At 37.8% G+C, this 26,436-nt stretch overlaps 1 protein-coding gene across 1 annotated transcript; it reads left to right on the top strand.

Moving 5' to 3' along the window:
- The first annotated feature begins 535 nt into the window (after positions 1-535).
- On the top strand, positions 536-23,501 carry ATO (splicing factor-like protein). Its single transcript, XM_088977286.1, has 12 exons — positions 536-912; positions 1,020-1,133; positions 1,271-1,375; positions 5,175-5,317; positions 5,447-5,543; positions 10,773-10,937; positions 13,720-13,791; positions 19,277-19,435; positions 19,638-19,715; positions 20,187-20,315; positions 20,818-20,964; positions 22,969-23,501. The coding sequence occupies exons 1-12, from the start codon at positions 739-741 to the stop codon at positions 23,113-23,115; spliced, it is 1,530 nt and encodes a 509-aa protein (XP_088833412.1). The 5' UTR covers positions 536-738; the 3' UTR covers positions 23,116-23,501.
- The last annotated feature ends 2,935 nt before the right edge of the window (positions 23,502-26,436 follow it).

Genomic DNA, 26,436 nt, shown 5'->3' with positions numbered 1-26,436 from the left:
TAACAAAAAACACTGGGATTTTAGACCGAGACCCAAATTGAGGAATAAAAATCCAAGTCCGGCCCGTGTTAAAGCTTCAATCGGACTCGGATTAGGCCCGAACAAGTTGCACCCCTATCCTATCGTTAATTGTTCTAATTCATTTTCCCTTTTAATTATAATTAATATTGACATTATATTGTATTTATAATTTATCTTAGTATTATTTTATTACATTTGTTTTGAATTATTAATCGAGACAAACTACGGCCTCACCTCGTTAACACCGTCCGATCGGAATCAATGATGATTGGATTAAGTTCAACCGCCGATAAGCCCACCCAAACGACCATGGCCGACCCATATTCCGTATGTACGGTTACGTTGAAGCGAGTCGACCGTGCTCGATTTTTGGATGATTGGGCGATGGCGGGAGATCAAATCAGCCCCTCACATGATTACTTACATCTCTTCCGTGTATTGAGAATATTTTTAAATGATGATGATTTTATCATCGGGAGATGTTTCTAATATACGGCGGAGATATGCTGTGAGCGTTGTAGGGACAATCTTTGAACTCCGACGGCGGTGCTCTAGTTTTAGAAAAGAGTTCGGACAAAAGAACGCCTTTTCTCTTGTTTCCTTCAGAAAAAAAGCACATTTTGCTAAAACCCTCTCTTCCACCTCCGAACGTATATCCTTTCTCTGCTAGTTGTGAGTCTGTGACTGAACCCTAGTCGTTCGAGTCGAGTCGTGAGGATGTCTTCGACTCTGTTAGAAGTGACGAGGGCGGCTCACGAGGAAGTGGAGCGTCTCGAACGTCTCATAGTGAAGGATCTTCAGCGCGAGCCGGCCTCGAACAAGGAACGCTTGTTCCAGAACCACCGAGTCCGGAACATGATCGATACGATCACCTCCACAACTGAAAAGCTCGTAACTCTCTCGTTCTGTCTTCGATTTCTGGGAAGATAATCAATCTTTATGTTATCGTCCTTTCAAACAATTTTGTTTTGAAATTCTATAATTCTAAATGCTTGCAGATTGAAATCTACGAAGATAAAGATAACGCGAGGAAGGATGAAATTGCCGCTCTCGGGGGTCAAACAGCTACTGGAACCAATGTGTTTAGCGCGTTTTATGACAGACTCAAAGAGGCATGAGTTCGTACTTGCAGATGAATTTCTTACCCTCCTCGTTTTTTCGCTTAATTTCCTATTGTTACTAGGAAAATGAATCGCATTTCTATATAAGATTTTTCAGCCTCTGGAGTCTTTCCTCTTCTATTTTGCAGATTCGTGAGTATCATAGACGCCATCCAGTTGCGCATGTTGTTGACGCAGCTGAGCAATATGAGGAATTGCTCAAAGAAGAACCGTACATTGAGTTCAGTGGGGAGGTCTCTCTCTCTCTCTCTCTCTCTCTCTCCATCTGTGTGTCTTCTGTAATTGTTTCTAAACTTCTAACTTTTTTTTTTTTGTGAAATTTTTTTTGCATAACAGGGAGATTGTACTTTACGGTTTTCATAATTATCATTGCTGTTAGGTTTATTGCTGATCTTCTTAGTAGGCGCGAATGGTTTGTCAAATTTATCCAGCATTTTAGTGAATTGAAATATGAAGTGTAAGTTCTCAAAATTAAAATGGTTGAAATTAGGGGTGCAGAACTGGGGATGCAATGCCTTGGCTTTCAGAGTGTTCAAACATACTCTGGAACCCTTTACTGTTTCTCCCTCTTTGTAAATTTTCTTAATATAAGGAAAACCACAATTTTTTTTTGCTGCATATACCTCCCATTTTGTCACATGGGAAACAAGGTTTCTCAGAATTTTTAGGGAGGTTTCAGTTTCACCGAACACTTCTCAACCAAAATCATTGTTGTAAGTTCGTAAAAATGTGATTCTTAATAATATTTTGGAGTTTTGCACACTAGCATTCAGAATCATCAACTTCTGTTCACCAATTTCCACCACATTTGCCAAAATGTTCTCCCATTTTAACAAAATTGTAGTGCAAGTCCATGGGAATTTAATGTAAAATGGCTTCTTGGTTTCACTTTTTTTCTTGATAGGATGAATCTTAGTTGAGAATTCCTGTCTTTTCCCCTTACCCTTCTTTCTCCAGTATTCCTTTTTTTATTAGTAACTCGCTAATTTCTTACATTTATAAAAAGGAATGATGTTAATATATAGTTATATACAGGATGTTTCAAGCACCCCATATAGGCAAGCAAATGCCACACACTCCAATACATCTGATTTTTAATTTTCAAATTACAAGCATTCCCCTTGGAAAGTTACTCCCAATACAAATGATTCCTATTCACTCCCTTGTCTTGCCAATGTATTAGCCAAACTGTTGTCTAATTTTCTTGTCCATTTGAAGGTTACTCCAAATGCCCCTCTTTCTCCTCCCTTATTGTATGTTTACGAATCCAAGGGCCTATGCTGTTTTATATCAACTTGCTTGCCACAACTAATGGAATCTGCCTCTACCTTTATGTTGCCCAGTATTCCTTGCTGAGACATTCATCTGCACATTGAACAAGTAATGGCATTGATGCACGCGTGGAAAAAGAAAAGAATCTATGGAATATTCATATACTAGTGGCAATTTGTGATTTAGGGCCATTTGAATTTTCACTAGTTTGAGTTTTTTGAAAGCTATTTTCATTTTTATTAGTATTATGGGAATGGGATTACTTAGAGACTCAAGATAGCTTGAAGAGTCTTATAAGAGAGCTTTTAGAATTTTGAAAAGTTGAAGTTATAGGTTCTTTACTTTGGAAGCCAGAGCTAGGGAAAAGGAGGGTAAGAAGTAGGGGGAGTGCACGACATTGAGGTAGAAAATCAAAAGTCCTAGCTTATCTCTCTTTGCAATTCTGTAAAGAAGTCGTCCTTTTCTTCAATAATTAGGGTTTCTACAATGAACTCAAAATGCATAAATTGGGTAGAGGGAATTGTAGCAAAGTTCAACAATTCATGGCAACAATTGGAACAAGATCACAATATATTTTCCTACCTCAAAAACAGAGGTTATGATGACAAACTGTGATGATGAAGTATGGTGATGTAGTAGCTCTTGTTCGGGGGGAGTTTGGTGGAAGTCTAGTGGTGTTTAGAGGGAGATTTAGAAACCCTAGTGTCTGGGAAGAAGATGGGTGGTGGAGTCTTGGTATAACCCTAGAAGGTTTGGTTCAAATGTAAGAAAAAAAATTCTCCTATAGGAACACAATGGTGGTAGGGGCATGGTCAGGGTTTGGTTCGGAGATACCTTTCTGAGAAGAGATGGAGAACAATTGTTTCTAGAAATAGAGGAAGTAGGGGTGAATGCAAGAAGGGACTTCTTGATGGGCATGCTTAGTTGGTTGCTTTGAGAAAGGGGTAAGGATGGATGAAGTTGAGAGGTAGGTAGTGAGAGTTAGGGGTGAGGTGGAGGTGTGAGAATAAAAAAGATGATTGAAAATTGTACTTATTCATTTTCCCGACGAGAGAAGAGGCAGCATGGGTATTGTGACAAAGACCATGTAGGATGGGGCAAAACTGTTTGGTGATCGGTTGGTGGGTAGTGAGTGTTGGATATTTCTAATCGGAGAAGGGGGAGATTTACTCGCTAAAGGAAATTTGGATTAAAGTCTTTAGTCAGCCTTTGTTGTTGTGGTGTCCTAGTGTTATGAAGGGGAACAGGGGATTGGTGACCTATGTTGGGGTTTCCTAGTCATAGGCAACTTTGCAAAGGAACTAAAAACGTGTAATGGGTTCTTATCAAGGTAAGAGGTGGGGGTGATTCCATAAAAGATAGAGATTATGGTGGGAGAGACATCATTCTAGGTTTGGATCTAGCAAGAGAGAAGGCCAACAGTGAAGGCAAAGAGATTGGTTAAGAAGCAAGCAAAACAGTAGTGATCGAAGAGGAGGTGGAGGAGAGCGGCAACTCTGAGGGGATGTCAGAGAGGAAGGAGACGAACAACTAGTGATCCGTAAGAGAGACATGTCCTTAAGAGCTTCGGTTGGGCACTTTTGTCGAGACTAGTAAACAACATGTAGCTCCTGACCGTCCAATTGTCTCTACAGTGAATGGTCAGATTGGGAACGAGCTTCAAAATTCGAATGCTCTACAAGGTCAGGCGGGAATTTCAAATGTGGCTTTAGAGAAGCTCTTTTGGAGTGTCTAAAGGACTTCAACCTGTTGCCATCTAGAGAGGGTTTAAAGTTTGGTTGTCAAATGGAGAGGCCGACAGGAGAGGACCAAAGGGGGGAGGGGTAAGGAGAGGAGAGGTTAATGCGAGTATTTGAATCTGAGGAAAATCACCATTCGGGTGACCCAAATGGGATTCGACCCCACCTACTAAGGGATCTAGTTAGGGTGGGCCGAGAAGGGGGTGGCCCATCACCTTTATTTGTTCCGAATTGGCTAAGTGAATCTAACCAAGAAGTCATTGAAGGGACTGGGGGAGATTCATTGGGATTAGTGGGTGCAATCGAGGAGGGAGTGGAGGGTTTGAGTAAGGAGATCAACCAGCAAGAAGAGCCCTCGCCGGAGAGGACACCACAGAGGAGGAGGAATAAGAACAGATCTCCGCCAAAGGTGACAAGGTTTTAGTCTTTCTATATATGGTTTCTCCTGGAGTTGTTTTTGGTTTGTTTAGCTGCAGTAGCCCCACGAACTGATTGTGGCTTGGTTGATACAGTCTCTGGTTGGTTATAGTAGAGGTGTGGGATCATTTCCCATTGTCACAGGGTTGGGGGCTATGGGGATGGGGATGGCCTACCTCTGTAGTATAGCCCCAAGAACCAAGAAAAAAAAGCTGTAGTTGGATTAAGTGGGTTAAATTTATTAAGAGTTTATGATCTTGTTTGAGTATCTCGTGTGTTAGTTATATTTATCCTAGTAAATTGTTTTTGGTCAATTTCCTACTTGAAAATTGGAGTTTGTAAAAGCAGCTCTTTTTCCTGGTAAGATGTAAATGCCTTTATGTTGAATAGTCATTGTTAATGAAAAAAAAACATATAGTTCTATTTGAATTTTTAGAAGAGGAATGAAATTTGAAGTTTGTTTGGTGCCAAATCTAAATTCTTTCTTTACCCACCATGTACACCCTAGTGGGACATTTCCCCTTTCTATCCTATATCACAGATATTTGATTGAATTTTTAACTTCCTTTATTAAAGTTGTAATATGTATGGGGTTAATTTGCAGGAGGCTTTTGGGCGGTACTTGGACATGCATGAATTATACAATGAGTATGTAAATTCTAAGTTTGGAGAGGCAATTGAGTACTCTGCTTATCTGGATGTGTTTTCACAGCCTGATAAAATCCCTTGCAACCTGAAACTGACAAGGTAAGCTTTTCATTTTTTGGTAGAAAAAGTTTCTCTAGTTAGCTGACAATGAAGACTTCACTTGAATCCTTAGTTTTTTTTTTTATAATTTTTTTTCTTCTTTTAATCTTATGTGTCCCGTTTCTGCAGGCAGTACAAGGAGTATTTAGAGCATCTTTTGGAGTATTTAATATATTTTTTTCAGCGGAGGGAGCCTTTGCAGGATCTTGATAAAATGTTTTCAAAGGTCTACTCTTATTGTTCCTCCTTTTCTGACACCTTTATCACTTCTTTGATGTGATTCTCCATCTCTCTCTCTCTCTCTCTGCCAGTTTTGTATGTGCCCATTTTGTTCAGAACTTCAGATGCATTAATACATGAAGCATGTAAGTTTTATCACTCCTAGTTTATTTTTGAAAAAGATGGTAACTTTATTAATGAACCTGGAGGTACATAAGAAGATGTACAAAGAAAGACAGACACTACAACTCAAAGGTTAAGTAGGAAGAAAGCTATCACTAAACAAGAAATCCCTGTAAGCACCAGCTTTTGCAAGGCCATCCGCATCAGAGTTTAGCTCCCTAGGGATCCAACCCAACTGTGCATTTAAGTTAGAAAGGATATCTCTAGCTTCAGCCAAGAAATGAGCTAAAGCCCATCAACCACTGCCTGGGTCAGCTAACCGCTTGATGGTATTTGCTGAATCTCCTTTTATGAGAATGTTCTGATAGCCCAAATCTCTTGCAATCCTGGTTCCAGTTAGTGCTGCCATGATTTCAGCCTTCATTGAAGAGGCTATCCCAATCGGTCCACTGAAAACCCAATTAACTGTACCATCTCTTCTTCTGAAAATTCCACCAATTCTTGCTGCACCTGGGTTTCTAAACGCACTTACATCAAAGTACATGGTTATCTCCCCTTCCGCAACAGAAGACTGGGGGAGGGGGGTGATAAGGACTGATGTTTAGAAAACAAGAAGTTTGCAGCATTTCTTTGAAAATCAGAAAAGGGAACTCCTTTAAAAAACTCTGAGTTGGAAGTCCAAAGGCAACTTCTATAGGAAATGATAGACAAGAGCTCCTCATAGTTTCTATTTTTGTTGTTGAAAATGTGACTATTTCTCTCTTCCCAGATGCTTCAAAGGATAGCATGTGCTACAGAAAGCCATAGAGTCCTTCCTCTTTTGCTTAACCCTCTTGCTGTCCATTGTCTGATAGAGTCTATTCACATGTTCAGGGAAAGTCCAACTATAATTGAAAAGATTGAGAAAGAAAATCCAGAATTTTCTAGTTTTTTCACAGTGGATCAGAATATGATTGGCTGATTCCCTGGCTTTTAAGCAACAACAGCATACGTGTGGGGATAAATAGGACCTTCCATGGTTCTTTTTCTGGAGGAGATCAGAAGTGTTGATCTTCTTCAGACTAGCTTCCCACACAAAAAAACAAACTCTGGATGGAATGTGTGTGCACCAAACCGTCTTGAAAGGGAAATGTACAGTTGTCTGTTCTTCCTGGATTAGAACCCTGAAGCAGGACTTAGTCGAAAACTTACCTGCTGGGTGTAGGGTCCAGACTCTCGAGTGTCAGTGGTATTTGGGGAGAGGTACACTTCTCTGAGAGTGTACTGAGATTGGTTTAAGGATAAAACAAAGGAGATGGGAGCCTCTTTGTTTCGGGTAAGGCTGCAGAGGCGAGGAAAGGATGCAGCCAAGGTAGAGTCACCCCACCATACATCAGTCCAGAATTTTATTTTATCCCCATTTCCCACTTTATACCTGATATAGGAAATGAAAAATTGGTAGGTTGAGAGTATACCTTTCCAAGGGTTTATGTCCTTGACCCGGTTCAAGTGCAAACTGCAATCCCAACCGCTGGTGTGCTTCCCATACTTGCTGGTGATGATCTCAGTCCATAGGGTATTCGGTTCCTGAGGATATCTCCACAACCTTTTACTTAGAAGATCTATTCCCAAGCCTTCATCCTCCTTAGATTTGCACACCTGGGACCAATTCACCAGATGAGATCACTTTCCCCACTTCCTTCCCACAGAAAATTTCTTTGAAGCCTTTGAAGCCGGTTGGCAATTTTGGTTGCCATTCGAAAGGTCGAGAGATAGTATGTGGGCAGGTTTGCCAAAGAAGCTTTAATGAGGATGAATCTCCCACCCTGACATATCTTTTCTATAAATTAGGAATTTTTTGTAATCTGTAAATGTGCTCCTCACTAAGCTAGTTCATGCCTAGGTGCATTTAAGTCATGCGCCTTGCTTGAACCCAGGCGTTATCCCTTTCAGGAGGTGCAAGCCTGGGTTTCAGGTGCAAGGTGGCCTGTGCTCATGTCTTTTATCAGTTTTTTTTTTGTTACCTTACACATTCTTACATGTTTTACACCTTTGAATTGTTCTGCTAAGTGCTAACTCTTTAAAGACATAAGAACAAAGACCTGTATAATTATTACCTACAGCCCTAGTTATTGCATATAGGATCTCAGATTAAAATGTTTTCATTAAAGACTTAACAACCATATAACTGATATTTGATCCCTAACCCTAAAATACAATGAATTTTGACCAAAATCACAAAAACAACCCCTATATATATAATTAGGAATGTGAGACCCTGGTATTAGGAATTGCAACCTCCTAAGTTTAGGAATGCAAGATGTCTAAAATCACAGTAAATACTTTAAGTAATGCAATTAGGAGATGGATAAACATGCTAAGAGTCTGCAATGCTTGAATTTTTGTGTGCTCTATGGACTTTGGTATGATCCATATTTTGCTTTCACTTTCACTTCAAATTTGTTTTGTATGCTATGCTTATGTATTTTAATTTGAGCAAATATGCTTTTTAATTCATTCAATTTCTTTTGAAATTCAGGTTTGCATATTTATTTTATGTATTAGTGTTCTATTTTTTGGGAAAAAAATCATAAATTTGTGCCTTGTTTCATCCAAGTCTTGCCTTGCACCTTGTGCCCTGGGGCTAGAAGGCCTTTGCACTTTTCTGGTGCCTCTTGCTTTTAAAACACTGTATAAGCTCTATCATTTTATGTCTACAATTCTTGACCTCAGACAATCAAATTGGGGGTTTCTATACTTGTGGTTTCTGCATGTAAGGTTTTTTCACCTATTTAAAGGTCTTTTCAGGAGACCGATGTTTTTATTGATTAAACAATATAAACATATATGCAAAACTGGAACTTTGAAAACAAAAAACTAAAAAAAAGCATGGGGTACAAAGTATCGATACACACTTGCTGGCATACCAGGGTGTATCAATACTTTAAACCTTGCATGTAACTAAGGACCCTTATTTTCTATTATTTCTTTATAATATTTTTTGATCAGCTTGTTTCTCAATAAATTTGTTAATAGGAAAAAAAAATACTGCCTGAAGAAATGCTTATCAAAAAAAGATCTAATCCCAACTTGAGGGAGGAGAAGAGAAACTTCCCTAATTAGAAATTAAGGCTGAAACTGTAACAGCTTGAATTTGAAATCTTCATTCTCGTCCATAAAAATTGAACATGAACCAGATAAAAAGCACAATACTTTCACAGATCCAGCTAAAGTCGTAGTTTTTTAATGAGCTTCTCTTTTTCACTATTATGGGATTAAAATTAGAATCCCAAAAACTTTGGACTGTTACTAACACGAAAAAGAACCCAAAACCAAGTCTTGATTGATTTTTCTTCTCACCGCTGGTGGTTTCTTGGTGTTTGCCAAATGCCAATTAGAACAGAATTGCATGGCCAGCACAAGGGATGACAAGTGTGTAAGGGTAGACTCTGATGATTTTTTTTTGGGTGGGGGGTGGATAAAGATTGAAGACTGAAGAGAAAAATGCCAGTTGAAATACAGAGAGAAGTTGAGGGAAGAAAGGATCCACAGATCTGAGGGAAAGGGAAAGAAAGGGAATTAAGGAGTCTGCTTGTAAGATCAAAGAGGAAGGCAGGCCAGACATGGGAAGAATGAAACCTAAAATCCTGTCACTTCTGAGCATTTAGTTTTGGAGATTCCCTTTGGACTCAAACAGCTTGTGGCACGAGGTAGTCAAAAGTATTTCATGGTATGTCAGCTAATAGTTGGGACACACAGCTGAACCTGAGAGCATCCTTAGCTTCACCCTGGAAAGCCATTTCTTCCATCATTCACAGTGCGTCAGCTAATGGTTGGGACACGTGGCTGAACCTGAGAGCATCCTTAGCTTCTCCATGGAAAGCCTTTTTTTTTTTCAATTAGTTCAACTTTATGTCCTCTCAGGTAATAAAATAAAATTTTGGCAAGATATTTGGTGGGGTGACACTTCTCTGCTTGTTTTGTTTGCAATACAATTTTACTTGCACCAGTACAATATGTATGTGAGCAAAAATCAAGAAGTTTAAATTCCAGTTTTCTACTTCACTTTTATTTGCACTAGTTCTATTTTAGTTCATTTGCACTGTAAACAAAACAAACTTATTTGCAGTTCCATACTTTTTTTACCAGTGCAAATGAAATGGTATTGCAAACAAGCTACTCCTGAAGGACTGAATTTTACTTATTATTCTTATTCTTGCGAAAAAAAAGTCTTCTCTTAATGTGCATCTCCTTTAGAACAGGGGTTAGCTTGTGATTTAGGCCTAAGAAGCGGGTCTAAGGGACTTTGAACTTTCAGATGCAATAACCCTTATTGATACTCTTAAAGGTGTAGTCTTAGAATAGAGTTACCATTCAAAAATAATAATTAAATTCCTTCAATGTCCCAACCCAATGCTACAACCATTTGCGTCTTAGAATAGAGTTACCATTCAAAAATAATAATTAAATTCCTTCAATATCCCAACCCAATGCTACAACCATTTGTGTCCCTTTGTTTGGTCTCCATCACAAAGGGGATGCAAATGGGTGTAACATTGCAAATCTGACCCTATCTGGTATTGGGAAGTTGTATAACATGTGTATTTTTGGGGTTTGGTCCAGTAAAGGACAACAGCACGTGTAGTTTGAGTGGCTTGTGAAACTAGGCCAAATGGAGTGTTTCTGAGACAACACTGTACATATTGTTCTTTTAAACAATTAATAAAGATTTATAGTTACTCGTAAAGAAAAACTATACCATATCACTTCCATCATGAAATAAGTGTGATGTCCAAAATGAGGAGATGCAGTGCATGGTTGATATATCTAAAATTTTATATGGACAATCTAGTCCATCCAGTATATTAAAGTCCAATGACTGACCCCAACAATGGCTGAAAAACAGTTTTAACAAAAGCCACCTGAGCCTTGGTTGAGTATCCAATTCCAGATTGTAAGCTTATTTCCATGTTCAAATTTAGGCATCTTAAATTGCGTAATATTTTGCTAAGCTGACTTTTTTTTTTGGGGGGGGGAGGGGGGTCAATACTTTTATACAATTGGTTAAGATTTCTGACCCGCAAAGTGCATCATCTTATTCTTTCCCACTGAGATGCTGATCGGCTTGTGGCAGGTTGAAACTGAATTTGAAGAGCTCTGGGCAGATGGTAAGGTAGAAGGATGGGAAAGTAAGGGCCAAGAGAATGGAGACGTTTCAGCTCCGGATACTGTAATAGATCTTGATTACTACAGCACAGTGGAGGAACTAATTGAAGTAGGACCTGAAAAATTGAAGGAGGTAAATGGTTTTCTTTCTGATCATCTCAAAATTTCTAGATACTAAGTTGAATTTATCATGCCCTGAAAGACTTCCCTTTGGATCAAGTATACCGCACTATCTATTTATAGAAAAAATGTATACTGCATAATCAGTGTAGCATGCATATATCTTTTCTGCATTTTCATTATTACCCTCTGTCATAGATTGCAGATTTAGCGTGTGAACTTGTTATGCTTTATGTTAGCATACATAATACAACAGTCAAGTGGTCCATGATCTGGGCCTTCCAGCAATAGAAGATTGTTCACTGTCATCTGTGATCCTATTGGTTGAAATCATAGTTTTCAAGGCACCAAGGCTCTAGGAGACAGGGGAGTGCCTTGTCGCCTAGTCGTCTAGGCAGGCTCCTAGGCGATGAGTTTTTGAAAATAAAAAAATAAAATATATATGTTTGTATATATAATATAAATCCTAGGGTTGTTTCCTAGGTTTCATAGTAATAAGCAGTAATCTTTAACTAATATTTACCATGATCCTCGTGAAATATGCATAAACCCCATATCAAAAGATAGAAAACCAACATATTTATGAGAAGAAAAATAAGAAAGGAAAGAAAGCATACAAAACACAGGAGGAAGAAGATGATGATGAAGAGGTCCTATTGATTGTCCTTGTGAGCGAATTGGATAAAATCTTCAAGTTACTTCTTAATTATCAATTCAGGTTTTAAAGTCTTAAAGGGTTCAAAAGACTATAGGTCCATCTGCTAACAGCTGAAGATGCTTAATTAAAAAGCTTAAAAATAACAAGTTTTTAAGGAGGTTGTGGGTTCCTTAATGGCTGAAACTGAAATTGGATCGATCATATACCCCTGAAGGTTTTATTATTTATTTATTTATCAACTAAAAGACAAAGCAGTAAGTCTCAGCAACTTCAGTCATTATCAAACGGCTCCTATGTCACCGACTTGTGTGTCGACTGAACCCAAATAAGAAAATAATAAAAAGAAACTAGTATAAAATTAATAATATTAGCACCATAAACCTACAATATGGATGATTTAGTCTAATGATATATATTGTACTGCTATTAATAACATAAAATAAAAATATAAAAAAACATTATGTTGTGTCTTGCATATAAATATTTAGTTGTTTAGGCGAGGCAACCCCCTAAAAGCACCTTATCACCTAGGTTTTCCCTTGACAACTATGACACCAAAGCTAACCTAGGCGACTGGTTGGGATGCTGGGGGTATCTCGACTTCTGCACTAGAGAAAGAGAACAAATTCAACTTCTGCACTGTAAGTATGAAAATTTTGTCCAACAGCTATTTATCCTCTAACCTGAAAGGCTTTGAAATTCTATGCATTGGAAGTGACCTGGGAGATATAGGTTTATGATATGAAAGTCTGTCACTTAGGGGCTGTTAAAATGATCAAATAATAGAACTTTCAGGGATATAGTGGTCTACCCAACGTCTGTTTCAGCCATTAAGCAGCCCATAGCATCCTTAAAGTCTGATTCACTAAAAGTCAAAGTGATAACTTTTTTAGTTCAGCATCTTCAGCTGTTATCAAACAGCCCCTTAGTCTCATGACATGAATCTGGAAACAGGGTTTGTTATTAATCAAGGTGGACCAGGGACTGTGAGGGAGGCTATGCTCTGGGTAGTTTTGCAATAAAGATTACTGGGGACTCGATACCTGTTTAGGGGTTGACAGTTGTACTTAACATTGTGTTAATGAAGTTACCATTTCCAATAAAAAAATAATAATAATCAAGGTGGAACAAAAATGTGTCAAGACGCCTCTGGATGGGATCTGGAGCCAGTTATAGCTAAAGTTATTCTCCTGTGTCAAGGCCCTTTAGTCTTCCCTAGCCACCAAAAAAAATTCCAACCATCATTGATGCATTTTGGCTCATCCCAAGAATCAGACCTCTCTGTGAAGTTATCAAGCTCATAAAGTCAGGTTGGTTATATAACATTATAACATGTTTTGAAGGTGAATAGAAATGGCTTGGTCCTGTTTGGGTGTTCATTTTTACCCACCGGAATCAGTTCTTTGGCTTCTTCTATCTTTTAGTCTCTTTGGAAAGAAAGAACTAGTCACATTTTTTTCAACAAATGTACAGATTTAGACTCAGTTAAGAACATTATAGGTTTTTTATGCTCCTGGTTGGGTGTACAAAGAGCTTTTGAGGGTGTCCAGCTTATTTCTTTCTTTGCAAGCTGGGCTTATTTTGAGTGATTCGTTAGTTCTTTTTGTATATTCCCAGTTTCCCACTCTATTTGCTCTCATTGTATATGGGCTGATGTAATTGGCTTTTCCATTAATGTAATTCAACACTTTACCTTTTTTTATCAATAATTCAACACTTCACCTTAAAAAAAGGGGGAATAGAAATGAAGAGAGCCACCGGCTTCTGATCTTTTTTTTTTTATCAGCACCAGCTTCTGATCATTAACAGGATTCATACGATGACCAACTCCTAATAAAGTCTTTTACACCCGTTGTCCCCCAGAATCATCAAACTTGTCAACCAGATGGTAACCTCAAATCACATTAATCATCAAACTTGTCATACCACTTTCATAATCCGTATAAAATAGCAATTTTCTTATTTTTATCAGATAATAGTAGCTTTTTTTTTGTGCATTTGAGCATGGTAAGATCACCCTGAACCAACTTATTTCTTTTATAATATTTTTATTTTTTAGACCTCAGGGCATCCTATTACTTTTACCAGTTTCCATCTTAAATAATCACTTTGTTGATTGTGTGATGTTTTCTGACAGGCACTGGCTGCTTTAGGACTGAAAACAGGTGGTACTGTTCAGCAGCGTGCAGAAAGGCTTTTTCTTACAAAGGTAAGGTATACAATTATTGTAGCTGCATTGAGGAAAAAGAAATATGTATATGGTACTCTTCTCTCTCCACAACAAAATCTTACCACATCCCTGCCTTCTTGTGCCCTGTAGCAATATTTCATCCCAACTTGCATGCATAAAATGCTAACTAAACTTTTGAACTACAATTTTAATGATGAGTAGCACTATATGGGTTGTTGTGCTATCCCAAGGAGTCCTCTATTATCCTCTGTGATAAATCATAGTAGTTAATAAATCATTTTAAGTGCTATACTAATAAGTTGATGTCTAGATATACTTGTACTAAGTACTTAGGTATGATGCGATTGATAATTAAAAACAAAAGAAAAGAAGAGAGGGAGAGTCTCTTACAGACTTTCTAAATCAAGTCTCTTATAGATTTTTTAAATTTAATTTACAAAATTTAAATTTCGATATAGACTTTTTAAGTTTGATGATTTATAGACTATATAAATCACCAAATTTAAATTTTGATATTCCATATTTTCTCCATCTAGTCAATTACAAAGATACATATTTATAGACATTTTAGCTGTGCTTTGCCAACTCAATTTCCTTAAGGCCCAAGATAGTGAGTGAACCCACCTGACACATCAGTTGCTCTTCCTAAAACCTCAAGGAGATTATTATCTCTTTCTTTTGAAATGGAAACCATCAATACATTTGGCTCCATTAGATTATCAACCAGGCCTGGTGGTCCCATAGGTGCCTGGTGGGCTCTATGGATAATCTAGTGTGTGTGTGTGTGTGGTGTTTTTTTTTTCCCTTGGGGGAGCTTTTGGCACCTAGACTTGGGATCGAATCCCACTTGCACCTGGATTGGGGGATGGGCTACCCCCCGTTGTGTAGCCTTTCAAAAGAAATAAAAAAAAAGCATGAGGCACAAGAAAAGTGCAATGGGCTTTTTGTGCCAGAGGTGCAAGGTGAGGTGCATGCCTTTTTCAAGCAAGGTGAAAATTTTAAATAAAAAATCAGAAAAATAAAAGAAATAGTATTAATTCCAAAAATGCAAACTTAAATGTTTAAAGAAACTAAATGTTTAAAAAGTCTATTGGATCAAATTAAAATGTATAAACATAATATTTAAAACACATTCAAGATAGAAACAAAATCAAACATAACATATAAAACATATTCAACCATTCAACAATTCAACATGTGAAACTTTCAATCTGTCTATTTCTCTACGAATGCATCACTTTTAGTAGCTAATGTGATGAGAAGAAAACAAGTCCAACAATATCTTGATTGTAGAACAAATTAACAAGAAAAATAATGAAGAAAGTAGGAAGAAGAAGCTGTTCATGAGAAAGAAGAAAGTGGAAGAAAAGGGGAGGAGAAGAGAGCTGAATCGTATATCTCTCTATCCCTTAAACATGTTATATATGCTGAAATAAATAAAAGAGAAAGTTACATGGTTTCCCCTAGTTAGGTGGCTGACTCAAGGAACATAAGAATAAAAGTGTTTAAGGCCCATAAAGGCAGCTCACTACAGCAGAAAAAAAAGAAAGAAAATAACTGAATAACTGAACAAAACTAAGGCCCATTCAGCCTAATTTCTTTACACTCCCCCTCAAGCTGAGCATAGATGTCAGTCATGCATAGCCTGCTTACATAGCGTTGGAGCTTCACATTAGGAACTCCCTTGGCCCGGATATTTGCTAGTTGTTCCTATGAAGACATGAAAGGGAGACACACTTCCCCTGAGGCCACTCTCATATGAAGTGTCTGTCTGCCTCAATGTGTTTGGTTCTGTCATGCTAAACTAGGTTATGAGCAATGTCGATGGCAGTCTAATTATAACAATACAACATCAGCAACTTATCATAATCTATTCATATCTCTTCTAGGAGAGATATGAGCCACAACAACTTTGACAACCCATGGGCCATAGCCCTATACTCTGCCTTAGCTAAAGGTCAAGCAACAGCAGAATACTTCTTACTCCTCCAGGAAACAATATTTCTAGCAACCATGGCACAATAATACAATGGGGATCGTTTGTCATCTATACTACCTACCCAGTCGCACCTATATATGCCTCTAACTTCATATGGCCATGCCCATCAAAGAGTATACCCTTCTCAGGAATTCCCTTTAGATAACACAACACCCTTTTTTGTAGCAGCCATATGTGTCTCTAGGAGCATGCATAAACTGGCTAATCACACTCACATATAGGAAATTTTTGGCCGTGTTATACATAGGTATAGAAGTTTCCCCAACAATTTCTGAAAAACTCCCTTATCGGTCAAGAGCTCTCCATCATCAACCGAGAGCTTATGATTCACATCAATAGGAGTGGAAGCAGGTTTGGCACCAAGTTTTCCAATCTCAGTGAGAAGGTCCAGCACATATTTTTGCTGGGAGATGAAAATCCCCTCTTTAGATCTAGCTTCCTCAACCCCTAAGAAAAGCTGCAGCTCCCCCAAATCTTTAATCTCAAACTTAGAGTTAAGGAAGCATTTGAGATCATGAATTTATTGTGACAACAATGTCATCCACGTATACAATGAGGAAGGTGACATGAGAAGCTTTCGTCTTTACAAATAGAGTATGGTTTTGCTGTGTTTGAGTAAACCAAATTGAACAAGTGCAGTCCAGAATCTATCAAACCAAGCACAAGTAGATTGTTTAAATCCATAAAGAGACTTCTTTAATTTAAACACCTTATCTTGCATCTCCTTAACATACATTCTAGGTAGGCTTGTAAATGGATTGAATTTAAATCGAATCAGCCTAGATTTGAATTCGAAACTGATTATGAACACTAATATTCGAATTCGATTCGATATCTGATGGATATCAAATCTTTCAATTAGAATTCGATTTCGATTATCAAATCAAATATTCGATTTGATGCGAATTCTATCGATGGCAATGGTGGCTGGTGGTGATGGCAGTGGTGGCCAGTGAGGTGGTGATGGTGGTTTCGATCAAGACTACTGTCACTGACATTGCTGTTGGTGATGGCGGTTGCTCGGACGGTAGCGATGCTAAATCGAGATTTGAAAGAGGAGAAGATGATTAGATGAGATACGAGAGAGAACTGAGGAGAGGTAGAGGATGAGGAGTGGTGGCGGGTGAACGGTACTCGATCGTCCAGTCGTTGATGTAGCCGGTGTGGTTGCTCGGGTGGCGACGGCGAAGGGAGGGTTAGGGTTTGAAAGGAGATGGAGACTGGAGAGAGATACAGAGGTTCGAATGTTTCATGTTTGCTCGATTCAATGTGAAATGAGAAAGGAGATATGAAAATGGAGAATCTCAAATTTTGTTATTTACATTATTAACCTTCTTTGTATATATATAATCAGTTCGGATATTTATTGGATCAGATCAATACATATTTGAATCCGATTCGACTGTGTCGAATCTCAGATTCTAGTTCGGATTTTCAAATACTGCTTACAGGCCTAATTCCAGGGCAAAGGGACATATACACCTTTTCTGCCAAGTCACCATTCAAGAAGGCATTTTTTACATCAAACAAATAAAGAGGCCAATCATAGTTCACTGTTAAAGACAACAAAACCCTCACAGATGTCATCTTAGCCACTTGAGAAAAGGTCTCCATATAATCGATCCCATAGACCTAAGTATATCCCTTGGCAACAAGGTGGGCTTTATACCTTTCAATTTGTCCATTAGCATGATACTTTATAGTGTAAGCCCATTAACAACCAACAGGCTCCTTCCCAGTAGGCAAGTCTACAATATCTCAAGTATCACAGTTCTAATGGCATCCCTCTGTTCTGGCCTAGACAAGGCTTCTATTACATTCTTAGGGACAGGTTGGGCTGAACTGGAAGCTAAGAAGGAATAGTAGGAAGGGGACAACAAATTAATGAGCAATACATTTCCGTTTACCTTTTCTTATGGCAATGGGTGGGTTAAGGTCTAGGAATGAAGGTACTGGTGATGGCAGTATAGCACTTGTCCTCTTTTCAGTGACTGGAAATGTCGAAGGCTTACTTGGAGATGGGGGAACAAGCTGTCCATGCCTTAGCCTTTGCCGTTGGTACCACCTCTGAAGAACAGGAGGTGTAGTGAACACAGGAGGACTAGGGGGGAGGTGGAGGATGTGCAGGAATGGGGGAGCCAAAAGATTTAACTACAAGAACCAAAGAAGGACCAACACAAGAGTCACTAGGAGCTGGTAAAGGTAGGGGAGAAGCCAACAACTCATTACAGGGCTCCCCCTCAGAGGAATGACTATAAAAGGAGCTGACTCTGCAAAAGTGACATCCGTAGAAGCAAAACTAGTGCCACTACTGGGATCAAAGCAGCAATAACCTTTCTGTGTGGAGGCATATCCTAGAAAAACGCACTTCCTGGATTTGGGTTCAAACTTACGTCTTTGGAAACTAGGGACATGAACATAGCAAGTGCACCCAAGGACTTGCAAAGGAATGGAGAAAACATTAAGGTCTGGAAAGAAAACACTAAAGGGAGATTTGAACCCCAAAACCCTAGAAGGCATGCGATTAATAAGATAAGTGTGATTCAAGAGTTGCTATTGCCTAACATGTCCTTTAACTTAGGTCTTCATGCACTTGCATTGACCTTGAAGGCCAAAAGTGTGTTACCAGCAACTCATTTCAATATCCAAAAGGGGCATAATTACCTATACACCCCAGTTAAATGATCATATTAATTTTTTTTGAGCAAAAGGTAAAGTATAATTGTATTAATGAAAAGGTCCTTTATACAATGAGAAGCTGTACAAAAAAGCCAGAACTCCTAAAACTATGATATCTAGTCAAATTTTCTTTGTGGAAATGAATTAACAAAGTTCTTCTGGTAGGAAATGTCTTCCTTATGCTAAGGTATTTTTGTCTTCTTGGTGGTTTATATTCTAATTCTATTTTCTTGTTGAATCTAAATATCTAAGTAATTACCGGGACAGAATGAAAATAAAATACCAAGTTAATCATGTTAATTCTTCTGTATGTTTTGTTTTTGATAAACAGCTTAGTGTTGTGTGCTCCAATTAAAAATGTGTACTGCATCATGAGTGTAAATACAGAAATGCACTCCAAATGTTAAACAAGAAGCACTTTGCAGTTTGAATTTGGTAACTGCAATGTGAAATATCAAGACTTCATAGAGATATTCTTTATAATATTTATCATGTTTAATGTGAAAGTAAAACCTAGAACCAACTGCTTATAGATGGCTCATAGAAGTTTCAAATAATCTACACTGTGACTGATGATGAATTACCATTCTATGACTGATGGCTCATTGAATTTTCTAGTGTTTTTCCTTTTTAATTTGGTGTAGTTATTAATTGAATGAATCTCTGTATTATTGTAAAATTGAAATGTTTTTTTTTTTATGAAATTATTTTGGAGATGTGTTTTCTCCCTTCACTTTTGTTAAATCTCTCTTACCTACCTGAAGCTCAATTTTGAAAGGATTATGTCTGATGACTATATACTTCAAATTTCTATTTCCTGTGCAGCACACCCCTCTAGAGAAACTTGATAAAAAGCATTTTGCTAAAGGCTCACATTTACTCGAAAAAAGTGGTGCAAAACAAGCTTCCCAACAGAAGGACAATTTCAAAGAAATTGCCCTCATGGAGGCAAAGATGAAGCGGCTATGCGAATTGCTAAATGAGGTTCTCTCTCTCTCTCATTAAGAAAATTCCTGTATGCACTCCTTCAGGACTTCATTTGGTATGATGCACTTCATAGAAAATGATATTACCTAGTATCTAGATAAGGGTATTTCTTCATATATACATGCAGAGTTAATGATTATGATAATGGATGACGTCTCTGCCCATATCAATAATCATTCTTTTATTTGTCACCATGCAGACAATCATGCAAACCAAAGAAAATGTTGAGAAGAAGCAAGCTTTGACATATGAGGAAATGGAGGCTGAACGCGAAGAGGTGATGCTACTTATGCTTGATAGAGACTTTAGTGATGGGCTTTGTGAAATCTTAAATGAAAAAATTCTGTAGAAACTGTCTATTTGTTGACTGTTCTTTGAATTAGTGGGCGATGAATCATATTTTAATATGACCATGGATGAAATTCACTTTGACCATATTCTCCCATCCATCTGATCTTGTTCCTTCAATTACATGCTATTTGTCTGTATCTGAAAATATTTTATAAGAACAATAACAAAAGAAGAATTGTTTGATTTACTATAATCTCTTAGTTATGGCCTGTAGTAACCGGCTTGCATACATCTGTAATTTGTGGTATGTAGTCTGATTGTGTTATTTTTCTGGTTGATTATCAAAAATCAAAGGTTCAAACTTTAATGATCCTCACTGTTGTGAATCACATTTTTTTAGTTCATGCTCACTGGTCACTGCCATTGGTAAATAACATACACCTCAAATTTGAAGCAGGAAGAGGTACAAGCTGACACCGAAAGTGATGAAGAGGAGCAGCAAATTTATAATCCTCTCAAGTTGCCAATGGGCTGGGATGGCAAGCCTATCCCGTACTGGTTGTATAAGCTTCATGGTCTTGGCCAGGTATTCCCCCTTTACCCAGTTTAAGGAGCTTCTGAACCCATTAGTATGGGTTCGTAGCCAATCATACATTGTTTCATGTTTTACATTTCTATTTTGCAGGTATAAGGTTCCTATTTATCTAAATCTCTTCCCTGAGAATTTTCCGATCACTATTTCTTCATGTCATCATTACTTTAATTTCCTCTCATTGTTTCAGATGACGGGGTTTCTGTTGTTTCTAACTTTATGTATACAACTATACAGCTATATATATATAGAACAGTTTCTTTGTCACGTTAGCTGTTAGATTGCTTCCTCTTTGAATGCATATGCATGAAAATTCCAAGAAGAGAGCTAAAAAGGAGATAGCTGCTGACTTTTAGCTGGGATGTTGGGTCTGGAGCTACAGGACCCAATCACCCAAAGATAATTAAGCTTTCTTGCACAATTTTACCTGCTTTTCAGGCAAGCATAAATGGCTTTATTTAGCACCTTGTCACAGTTTCTTTGACATGCTTTTCAGGAATTTAAGTGCGAAATATGTGGGAATCATAGTTATTGGGGACGTAGGGCCTTTGAGCGACACTTCAAGGAATGGCGCCATCAACATGGGATGCGTTGCCTTGGTATTCCAAACACCAAGAACTTCAATGAAATTACATCTATAAATGTATGCTCTTCTCTCTCTCTCTCTATTTTGATATTGTAAATGTATTTGTTCTATTTTTAGATTTTTTGTGGTGATTACTTATTTTGTTTTAGATTTATTTGATGTTGGTTGATCCCATGTCTATGGGATTGGGCTGATCATGTCATTTGGAAAACCACTTATATCTCCTATCACATTCAAAGAGAGGTATTACCATAGCAATTTAAACTGGTGGAGATAAGCAATGAAAGTCCAACTGTATTTGCAATGTAAAATCCTACTACAAAATGACCAAGATACAAAAAATGGTTTTCATGAAAAAAGAACATCTAGAAAATACCATATCATACATAAGCTCTCGTCATGATAATTTATCAAAGTCCCAAGGAAAATGCCAAACCATTTCTCAACACAAAGGTATTTCCAATCACCAGTCTACTCAAACCCAACTCTCCTTCCTCTTTTCTTTTGATTAGAAAATCCTTTTTAGAGTCTCTTGGTTCCCACAAAAAGTCCTTTATAATCTTCTCAGTTCTCTTTACTACTGAACAAGAGATTTTAAATACTGATATGTAATATACTAGGAGATTTACAAAGGTTGATTTTACCAATTCAGTGCTAACCCCCAGCAAAATATGGTTTTACTTTTAAGAGGCCAGATTTTTCACGAGTCTCTCTAAAACAGAGTTCCAGAAGGAGCTAGACTTGGGGTTACCACGACCTAGGGGGAGTCCAATGTAGGATAAGGAATCATTGAGCCGCCAAGTAACCTTGAGTTTAGCACATCTTTACTTGTTTCATCCCCAATATTAGTTCCAGCGGTAGAGCTCTTCCTCCAAAATTTATTTTTCAAATTTAATATTTTTCTCAGAAACTTGGATCAACTTAAAGTGAGTTACCTCTAATAATAAAATGGTTGTGCAGAAGCTAAAAGTAAGGTTGTACAAATGCTACAAAACAATGCTTGATTAATATGTTATGATTTTTTCCCTTAAAAATCATCTTTTATGGTCATCGAAGATTTTGTGTTAGTTGGTTTGAATTACATTTTCTTTTCCATAATCTCTTACTAGTTTCTATAAAACCTCTTGCATCGCATGGGTTCCTACACTAGTTTACATACATGAATACATATACATACATATTTACATATATACACATGCATACAGACAACACACAAGTAGACCTGTTCATGGGCCGGGCCGGGCCGGGCTCAAGCCAGGCTCGGGCTGGGCTTTCATTTGTCACTAATGAAAATATACCAGGCCCGAGCCCGAGCCCGGCCCTAGTAAAAAGCCCGAAACCCAAGCCCGAGCCCGAAGCCCGACCTAATTGAAAAAAAAAAACAATTTTCCCTATTCAAATTAGAATTAAAAATTCAGATAGTATTTTTTTTCTATTTAAATGAACAATAAGCCTTCAAGATGGTAATTTTCCCTTTTTCAATTTTAGAACACAATTTTATATTCTTAAATCAAAAAATTTATTCAAATGGACATAATCACATAACTAATTTTAAGTTTAATATTAGGTCGGGTCGGGCCGGGCTATTTTGACAAAACTCGAGCCCGGATCGAATTTATTGCGGGCCAGGCTTTTTGGCCCGACTTTAAGCCCGCGGGCCTATAAGCATGTTCAAGCCCGTCCGGGGATCGGGCCGGCCTGTCAGGCCACCCGGCCCATGAACAGGTCTACACACAAGTTATCTCAAGGTAAAAGGTTTGTGCTTTATGCTTTTGGGAGCCTTGGGACATTTTTCTTCAGCTTCCCTTAGAGGGTGAAGGCTTAAGATGTTTTTTAAAACATATTGGTACAAATAAATAAATTTTGGGAAGGAAAGAGTATCAGGATTTCTTATGTAATAATCATCTCTGTGTCTGACGATTTTCTACAAATTGGAATATACTAGATGTAGAAGCACACTCCCAAATTACTGATAAAAAAATAAGAGAATCTTCCCAACCGAAAGTTACCATAATCTGTTCAACAAACTGATTGAAGACAGCATATTTATCCATTATGCAGGAAGCGAGAGTGCTGTGGGAGAAGATACAAGAAAGGCAAGGATTGAATAAGTGGCGACCAGACCTGGAAGAGGAATACGAAGACAAGGAGGGCAACATCTACAACAAGAAGACATATACTGACCTGCAACGCCAGGGACTGATCTAAAAAGGGTAGTCTCTCGTATGTTTGAAGTAGATGGCTTCCATGCTTGTCCTTGGTATAAATTTTGAATTACTAGTAATTACAATTAGACTTTTTTAATGTATTTTTCCTACCCTATTCTTTAGGCATGTTTCCACAGTCTATGAGCTTAGAGGTTTCCCATTTCGGTTGTTAAGCTAATGATGGGTTAATTATAAGATTCCACATGAGGATGAAAAACTAGCCCTGGTAGCTGCTTTGATGGGAGATGGGGGCTTATCTTACATCCTTTAGGTTTTGCACTGAAAATTGGAATGGCAGTCGGCAGACAAGGATTGCTGGAGGAGATTTCCATGTATCATGCAAATGTTGCTGCTTTTCAATAATTCATTTTGGAGAAGTTCTTGCAACTGTGAATATTAAACACTATCACGATTTTCATCTCCGGCTTAGTTTGGCTTGTCCAGCTGGTCAAAGTGGATATCCCTTTAGCCCATAGATGCACAGTTCAAGGTGCAGACACCCCAATCAACTTGTACATGCACAGCTCAATCTTTTTTATGCATTCATTTCTAATGATTCCGGCTAAACGGTGGGGGAATGACTCTACACGTCCCCTTCTCAAATTTTCTTGAGGGGAGAAAAGAAAATGACAAACTTCATTCCTTCCCCTATTTGCAAATGCATTTTCTTCCCTCTGCATTTGCAACTCTGCTCAAGAATCCAAAATTTGAATTGTAAACTATCTTGATAGTGGGTGTTCGAGAATAGGGTTTTGTTTTTTGAAATATAACCAACCGTTGTTAAACACCCGTTAAGTCAAATGTTAGAATGCGTTAAATTACTAAGGCCCCGTTTGGTTTGCAGGAATAGGGGTCTAGAATCGGAATGGGCTATTCTAATTCCAACTGTTTGGTGGGGTGGCCATTCCCTGCCCCTCCCATGGGAATGAAATTCCCAGTCATTCTTATCTGAACAAAACAGATTATGGGAACAGCCATTCTGATTTCAAAGGATTTCAATTTCGATTTCAATTCCGATTCTGATTTGCAAATCAGACCCCAAAAAACTCACCTAAAATTTTTTTATTTTCTTTTTCTTTTCCTTATTTTCTTAAACCCTACTTTCATTTTCTCCAAATAAAACCATTATAATAACAAGAATCATTTCACTAACAGAAAAAAAAAAAAAAAGAAAAAACAGTTTATTTAAATTCATTTTCATTCATTGACATGAATGCTATATCTGTCAGAAAGAAGTTTCTACCATGTCATTTAACTGATAAAAAGTTTTGTGGTCACATTTGCATCTAACTAATAAAAATTATGAAGTATTTGTATGAACCTAATGTTGCGTTGCTTGTTTCAACTTTCTAGTAGATATATAACCAGGAAGGTTAAGGCCTTTGAACACTCCTTTCCATGGTTTTCAAAACCAAACTGGATCGGACTGTCGGACTGGAAAAACTGGGATCAATTCCGTTTTCCTCCAAAACCGTTGATTTTGGTCTGTAAATTGCTGAATTGGCCGGTTAATCATTCGAACCATTTGAACGGTTTTAATTTTTTTTAATTTTTTTGTCAGAACAGGCCGGCTGTTTGGGTCGAATGGTCACTGTTCGAACCGGTAACCGGACCCCTGACCGATTCCGTCACCGGTTCGTTTTTAAAAACCATGCTCCCTTCTGTCTTACCAGAAAAAAAAAATATCCTTTCTAGGATGACAAAGGCTTGGTTGACACATCCCTAGACGCTTGGAAGAAGCAGATTTGAACTGTGTTGGATGGTAAGTATATAAACACAAGGTGAATGGTAGGTGTTCAATGGATTCCGAGGCATTTGGGCAGTCAATCGGTTGGTTTTGGTTTGAGTCAAGCCCTCAACGTAGAGCTGGTCTTGACCCTAGTATTAATGGGCCTTATCAGCTTTGCCATAATAAGATCTTATTATAACCAATAGGCCCTATTTAATTGGTGATGATGATAGAATAGATGATGCTCAGGCCTCATATGCTACTTCTCTTGTTCTCTCTACTCATAGTATCTTATACATCCGGTGTAAAAAGACAATACAGGGCTTTATGTTGCCTGATCTGAGCTGCTTCGAAGGAGTTTAATCAAAGAACCGCGTAAATGGATAAATAGTAATTAAGGACTTGTAAAAGGCTGAAGTTTTGATTGAGTTGCTTCGGAGAAATCACTTAAAGAAACTTCAATGAAAAGCCCTATTTTTGGCTGAAAGCCAACTATTTTGGGCTACTATTATGGGCTATTTAGCCGGGGTCCACCTCATAAAGCCAGAAGCTGGTACCTAAAAGTCCTCTTAGTTAATTTGGGCTCTTCATTTTTAGCAAGCATTACATGTAAGCTATTCCAAGTGAATCCTACCTCACAAAATTCAAAAGGCTGTGTTTGGTTGCGATGCAAATAAATTTGCACTAATGCAAAACTATGGTAGTGCAAATGATTTGAATGTAAATTCTGACCTATTATTTTTGTTTTAAATTTTAACTTATTTTGTTTGATTGCAGTACAAATGAAGTAAATTAATATGAAGCAGAATAAGTAAAACACAAAATAAAGTTAAACGAGAATATGCATTTTTTCATTTGCACTCTCATGCCTTTGTACTAGTGCAAATAAAATTGCACTACAACCAAACACAACCAAAGCAACAACATGAAAACCCTCAAAAAATTGGGTGCTTTTGGGAGGGCTGAAATTTTGAATTGGTTGAGCCGAATCACTTTGAAGAGATACTAAAGAAGCTTCAACTGAGAGCAGTGTAAATAGCTGTACAATAAGCATTTTGAACTTTAGGCTCAGTTTGGAAGAAGTACAAATGCAAATATGTAGAGTGTAAAACCTTAAATTTTGTATTATTATTTATTCTATACTGTACATATTCCATGCAAATACAGGGTTTTGCATTCTACATATTTAAATTTGTACTTTTCTAAACTAAGCTTTCCAAACGGGCTCTACCTTGCTTATGGCTTTACATGGCAAAGCAAAAGTAGAAACATAAAAGCCCTCTTAAGTGAGTACTATTTCTTTTGAACTCTTATTAACTTCAAAGTTACATGTCGCATAGAGGGACGGGGGGCAGCAAGATGAACTTGGGGAGAGCAAATGATAGGTTTTACCCAAAGCCGAATGGAACTGATGTCAAACTGGCCTTGAACCAATCATACCCAATCTATTACCAAATAAGTCTGGTTCCAAATTATTGGAGCCCTCATCCCTCACCTAGCTCAGTTATTAAGTCTAAGCATTTACTATACTTGAATTGACTCAAAGAACCGACCTTGGTTGGCCTTGGTTGATCATGGTGGAACCAGTCTTAC

Source organism: Nelumbo lutea, chromosome 3 (assembly GCF_056320005.1).
Source record: "Nelumbo lutea isolate HS-2025 chromosome 3, American lotus-T2T, whole genome shotgun sequence".
In the NCBI taxonomy this organism is placed as follows: Eukaryota; Viridiplantae; Streptophyta; class Magnoliopsida; order Proteales; family Nelumbonaceae; genus Nelumbo; species Nelumbo lutea.
The sequence above is the reverse complement of the archived record's forward strand: the minus strand, read 5'-3'. Positions and strand labels throughout refer to the sequence as shown.